This window comes from Buceros rhinoceros, unplaced genomic scaffold (assembly GCF_000710305.1).
Source record: "Buceros rhinoceros silvestris isolate BGI_N320 unplaced genomic scaffold, ASM71030v1 scaffold458, whole genome shotgun sequence".
NCBI lineage: Eukaryota > Metazoa > Chordata > Aves > Bucerotiformes > Bucerotidae > Buceros > Buceros rhinoceros.
Window position 1 is genome coordinate 17,396 of NW_010427201.1, and position 5,557 is coordinate 22,952.

General features: G+C 46.1%; 1 protein-coding gene across 1 annotated transcript in view; it reads left to right on the forward strand.

Annotated features, from left to right (window-relative positions):
• The window catches only part of ZNF532 (zinc finger protein 532), a 10,403-nt gene extending 6,977 nt beyond the window's left edge, over positions 1-3,426 (forward strand). Inside the window, exons 3-4 of the mRNA XM_010141764.1 lie at positions 198-379; positions 3,246-3,426. Of these exons, the coding sequence (XP_010140066.1) occupies positions 198-379; positions 3,246-3,426 (363 nt within the window). The remainder of the gene's footprint in view (positions 1-197; positions 380-3,245) is intronic.
• The last annotated feature ends 2,131 nt before the right edge of the window (positions 3,427-5,557 follow it).

The following is a 5,557-nucleotide window of genomic DNA, read 5'->3' on the forward strand; positions in this document are numbered from 1 at the left end:
GACGTGTCTGGCTGCCGCTATCCGCCAGCTCTGTCCTACAGGGTTTGACAGGAGCAGCCTGCGCCTGCTCCTTCTTTTGGTTCACGTCACAGTCATAAATTTTAACCTTTTATTTGATATATTGCAGTGTTTGACACGAGACGTTATGTAGAGCTGAACCAAACCTTTTGTTTCATCTATTTTGGTTTATCGTTTAGAAGACATGCAATATCTGCCAGATGCTGCTTCCTAACCAGTGCAGTTTTGCATCACACCAGAGAATTCATCAGCATAAATCTCCATACACGTGTCCCGAATGTGGAGCAATCTGCAGATCTGTCCACTTCCAGACTCATGTCACTAAGAACTGCCTGCATTATACCCGAAGAGTTGGTTTTCGGTCAGTATAATGATTACTTTTGTTGTCAATTTGTGTATAATTTATGCTTTTAAAAGTAATTTTCCATTTTCATAAGCATTGTTTGTAGAATATGGCTTCATGGGTTTAAGGTTGTCATGGCAACTGCGCTATTAGTACTACAAATTTTGGAATAAATATCACATCGAGATTCTGCTTTGTTTTGGGCACCCGCTTCAGTATGTGATTAAATCAGAGCATTAGCTAATCTCATCCAACCATAAAATGTCAGATTCGAGACTTCACAGTTTAGAAGGCCTAGAGAATTCAGATGTATTTCCTTCAATTCAGGCTCTTAAAAAAGCCTTTCGAGTTTTTTCAAAACATTGGATTTTAGGTGGTTCTCTCTGGTCGAACAGTCATTTTCAGGGTTTACTGCCAGAATTTATTGCAGAGATAGCGACGAGTGTCCTGCACCTGTTTGGTCGCTCTCTTTTCTCTGGGAAGTCAGCTTTACCTCGCTTGAAAATGACCTTCCTCATTCAAACAGCCTGATCTTCTGGTTCTTCTTTGTGCCTCTTCAGTTTCCCCTTTCTTCTGATGTTTCCCTGTACCAAGTCGCTGAGAAGAGGGCAATCAGAGGCACTTCATGGAAATGTGAAGTTTGAAAGGCTCGAAAAAGGTTTTTTTCATGGAGTTTTCCTCACTCCGAATGGCAGGCAGGACAGCAAGAGCTCCGAAGAACAGCCCATACAGCTGAGCTTTGCTCAGCGCTCCTGAAACATCCCCTCTGACTGCAGCAGGGTGATGTAAAACCATACTGGTAGGCAGCTTCTTGCCCCTTAAGGTGCCACAAGTTCATAGGCAAGGATGGCTGTGAAATCTTTCACTCAGGGAGGAAAGCGATCCCCTGCATCGAGCCAGCTGCTGCGGCGGGCGGTCTGTCTGCAGGGTGAAGCCGCAGCCTGACACAGCTCTTGGCTCTTGCGTTGCTTTGGTCCTTCTCTTTCAGTCCGTTCTCCCAAGCAGCAGGCTGGCTTGTCCAGCGTTTCTTACATCTGCCACCTCCGCTCTACTTCCCTCCAGTCTTTGTCTCTTGGCTTAGTCCGTGGAATCGCCTTCAGGGAGTCCTGGCCTGCACCAGTGACACCAGTTAATAACTGCTTCACTGCAAACCTAAACTGCAGGTACTAAACTGTACTAAATGTATCCTAAACTGTACTAAATGTATCCTAAAAATCTCATGTCACGGCACGTCCGATTTTCTGTTTGTGGTGGGACTAAACCAAAGACAGCTAGGCAAAGAAAAGGGAAAGTCAGTGTCTTCCTTCTTAGTGTCCTTAGCATCTCCTCACCGCCAGGGTGCGTTTGCTTGAGGGACAGCATCACCTCTGGCCTTTCCGCAGGACCTCTGTCAGGGAGCTCAGTTTGGTTTCATCCCTTTAGACTAGTTGGCTGAGCTGGATCAGCTGCAGATGTCAGCCCTCGCTTTAACCGCATCCTTCCAAGCCGAAACCGAGAAAGCTGTTCCAGCAGTCCAAGAGAGGAAGGCTTGGCCTTAAGAGCTTCGTAATATACGAAGATGGGATGCGAAGGTGGATGCGAAGGTGGATGCCGAGGAGCCTTCGTGATGTCGCATCACGAGGGAACAAAGTCGAGACAGGTGGGGATGGGACCCAGCTCTCCTGAGGTAACACCTGGGCAGTAGATCTCTTAATGCTCTGACCACTACGGGGAAATGTTCGTTGCTGCGTAAGCAGAGATCTTCACAGACCCAGGAAAGACAAGGACCCTTTGCTGCAGAAAATGCGCTGCTAAGCGGAGACCAGACAGATAGAAACTTGATTAATCGCATTAAGAATGCAAATGAAGCGCTCAGAAAAGAAAGGATGACGTGTCATCCAATTCAGATGTGACGCATTGTAGAAGGAGAACGGGATGCTGCAGTGCGGCGTATGACCGTATCGTCTGCAATCACACTGCCGTGATAGATGCCAGAATTAAAGTTTTGGAAGGGTGGAGGCCTTCTACATTGAAATTGTTAAACTCTTACAGCAAAATACTGCTCGATAAGGAGTTTGTTCATTTGACGGGCTATTTCGTAATCACTAACTGCAGCATCTTGGTAGGGTTTAGTCCTGGAGATGTATGGCACCAAAAGGGACTATTGTGGGTAGAAACTCATATGTACTGATATTAATGAATTTTCTTAATAATTTCATTTTCGAATAGATGCGGAAAGGTCAGAAATATTCGACACAGCAGAAGTATGTTTCTGAAAAATATTTTCAAAATTCCAATCTGATAGATTGATCTGATTGTAGAGATTTGGGTTAGTTGTCCTGAGTTTAATTCCTGTTTGTTTTCTTTTTAAATCCAAGTGCTGATTTGATTACTTGTCCAGAAAATCATGACCAGTATGTCTTCACTAAATCTAAACAAGGGAACTGATGGCAGTGTTTCCCATTTTGGTGGCAGTTTCTGAATTGCTGTGGCACACCTTACACAATCCGCTGCATGTGACAAAAACGCATTTGGTAAAATCTCTTTACAAATCGGCAGAGGGTTTAAGCGTTCCTTGTACAATCAGTAGAATATTCCTTTGTCGACCCTTCTGTCTGTTTTGCTGTAATGCCGTAAAAACATGTTCTGACTTCATATCTCTTAGATTTTCAAATTAAATTGGGGGAATTTCTTTTTTTCTTGCTTTCCAATATGCAAATCGCTGTGTATGTTGATTCTTACTGGGTTGATTAATTGACGGAATGACGTAGTTTTATCCAGTTGTGTGTGTGTGTATATATATATATGTTTATCTCTCCCACTTGCTTGAACGTCAGCGTTGATTCCGTTGCGTTGGGTTCTCTTTGGGCTAGGCTGACCTGACTCTTTTCCGCTCTCTTTGCAGCTGCGTGCATTGCAATGTTGTGTACTCTGATGTGGCGGCACTCAAGTCTCACATTCAAGGTTGTCACTGTGAAGTCTTTTACAAGTGTCCTATCTGTCCCATGGCATTTAAATCTGCTCCCAGCACACACTCCCATGCCTACACACAACACCCGGGTATCAAGATAGGCGAACCAAAGTAAGCAAAATTCATCTTCTATTGCACTTGCCTGCGTTTTAATAACTTGTGAAATTGCCTTCTCTCCTGTGCTGCTTATACTCCTGAAGTCACCTGTGGAGTTCCTGGGGTCTTTTCATGAGTGTTTCACCGGCGGTTCGTTTGGCAAAGGTTCAGTTTCTGCGAGCACGGCAACAGCGGTTCTTCAAACGCCGCGTGCTACGAGGGTAGTACGGAAATGGGGCGGGCGGGCAGCGCTCAGGTTGCTCGTTCTTATTTTTTAACCTGCTCAGCTCAGCTGCGTTTCTGCTGTGAATTAACGTGATTCCAAAAAGAACTGCTGAGACTCATCAGGGCTTACGGCGTGATTTTCATGCCATCTGGTTGAAAAGGTGGGGAAGAGTGATTGTGGTTTTGTCTATGACATGCTCACAGATTGTGTTCAGAAAATGGTTGTCTCGGTGCCGTCAGTCCCAGGGGTCAGGGTGTGCGCTGACGACAGCGGCAGTGGTGGTCTCTGGGCTGACCTGGGGTGGTTCGTGCAGGCTGCAGCCGCTTGCGGTGCTGTTCTGCTGCTCGGGCACCGCTTGCTCGTCGGGCGGTGGTTTTCCTGCAGGATCCACCCCCTCTCTGTCCGCTAGCTTTTTCTTCGTGAAAGCTGTCAGTTTTGGGAGCAGCGAGCTAGGTTTTTGCTTCCCTACGCCGGTCATGTCTCAAGGAGAGCAGTGCCAGGTGTTACGAGGGGACAGGCTCCAGCCTTTAAACCTTTCCCAGCTGTGCCTCCCCAGCTCAGACACGTCCCTAGAACTGTTTAGAGAAGCTTTTTTCCGATACGTAATCTCTTTTGTCTGGGTTCTGTAGCTGGGAGAGTTGTGCACGAACACGGAGGTTTGCTGGAGGTGGGAACACGGGGCACAATTAGGAACCCGGCTGCGGGGTCTTTGTTCGAAGGTGGGAATATCGAAGGCATCTACTGAAACCGGTGGGAGCTGCGGGCGCCGAATCTCACTGGTCTTAGCCCAATGCCTTCTCACTGCAGACCTCTCTCTGCTGCCTTCTTTCGCCTCTGCTGGTACAAGTGCAGTGTTGAGGGTAAATCCTCAGGTCTTTACCTCGGTGGTGGTTCTCCGGAGCGCACAGAGCACGCGGGTGCGTTTCCGCAGCTCACAGACTCGGGAATAGCAGGCAGAGGAGACAAGGTGCCCTGTAATATAACAACAGGATTTCAGAATAATTTGGTTTATCGCTGTTTCTACTGACATATTAACAAGAGATTTATTCTTCAGGGCGTTAAAGCAAAATGACAACAAACTTCCCGTGTCTGATACCAAATTAAGAGATTTCCACCCAGTGACTAATGATACCTTGTTTTCATTCAGGACGGTGTCTTCAGTGAGAGGCTTTGAATTACCAACATTTAATTAAAACTTGTTGCGGATTTCTATGATTCTCTTTAGAGAAAGCGGGAGGATTAAGATCACCATTTGTGTAAGGTACTTCACGCTTGAGAAGGGCAGGTTGCTTGAATTGTGCTTGGATCTGCTGAGCTGTTTCGGATCGACTTCATGAATGAAGTATTTTGCGTTGGTTTTCTTTCCATAGGGATGTGCTTATAACTGTATCCTCCTATGAATTTATTTTGATTTTTCAAAGGCTAAAATAAAATCCTATGAATTACTGTTGTATCGTAATAAATCATAGAGTCCATAGCTCAGTGCTCCTCTTAAGGAGTGGTGGTTTCTTTAAACTCGCCAGTTTTAATCCGGACGCTGGCTTAAACGCTGGCGGAGTGACCAGCAGTGTTTTCCCAGGCTTTGGAGTCCTTTGCTTCCGTTTCACAAGCGTCTGTAGGTAGTGCAGGTGTTGCCCCCAGCGTTCAAGGCGCTATCACTGACTGCTGGTTCACTGTAGTGAGGTCTGTTACATGCTGTCGGGACCGGTGGTTTTCCTCAGAATTAACTCTGCATGTTTCTGCTGCTCCCTAGCAACTTAGCCATGCTGTCGGGACTGGTGGTTTTCCTCAGAATTAACCCTGCATGTTTCTGCTGCTCCCTAGCAACTTAGAAAGGAAATGGTTTGTCATTTAAATTGGTTGGTTTCTGAGGATAGTTCTCACGTACCTTGGTCAAGTTGACATCAAATGTTTGTGACATTGC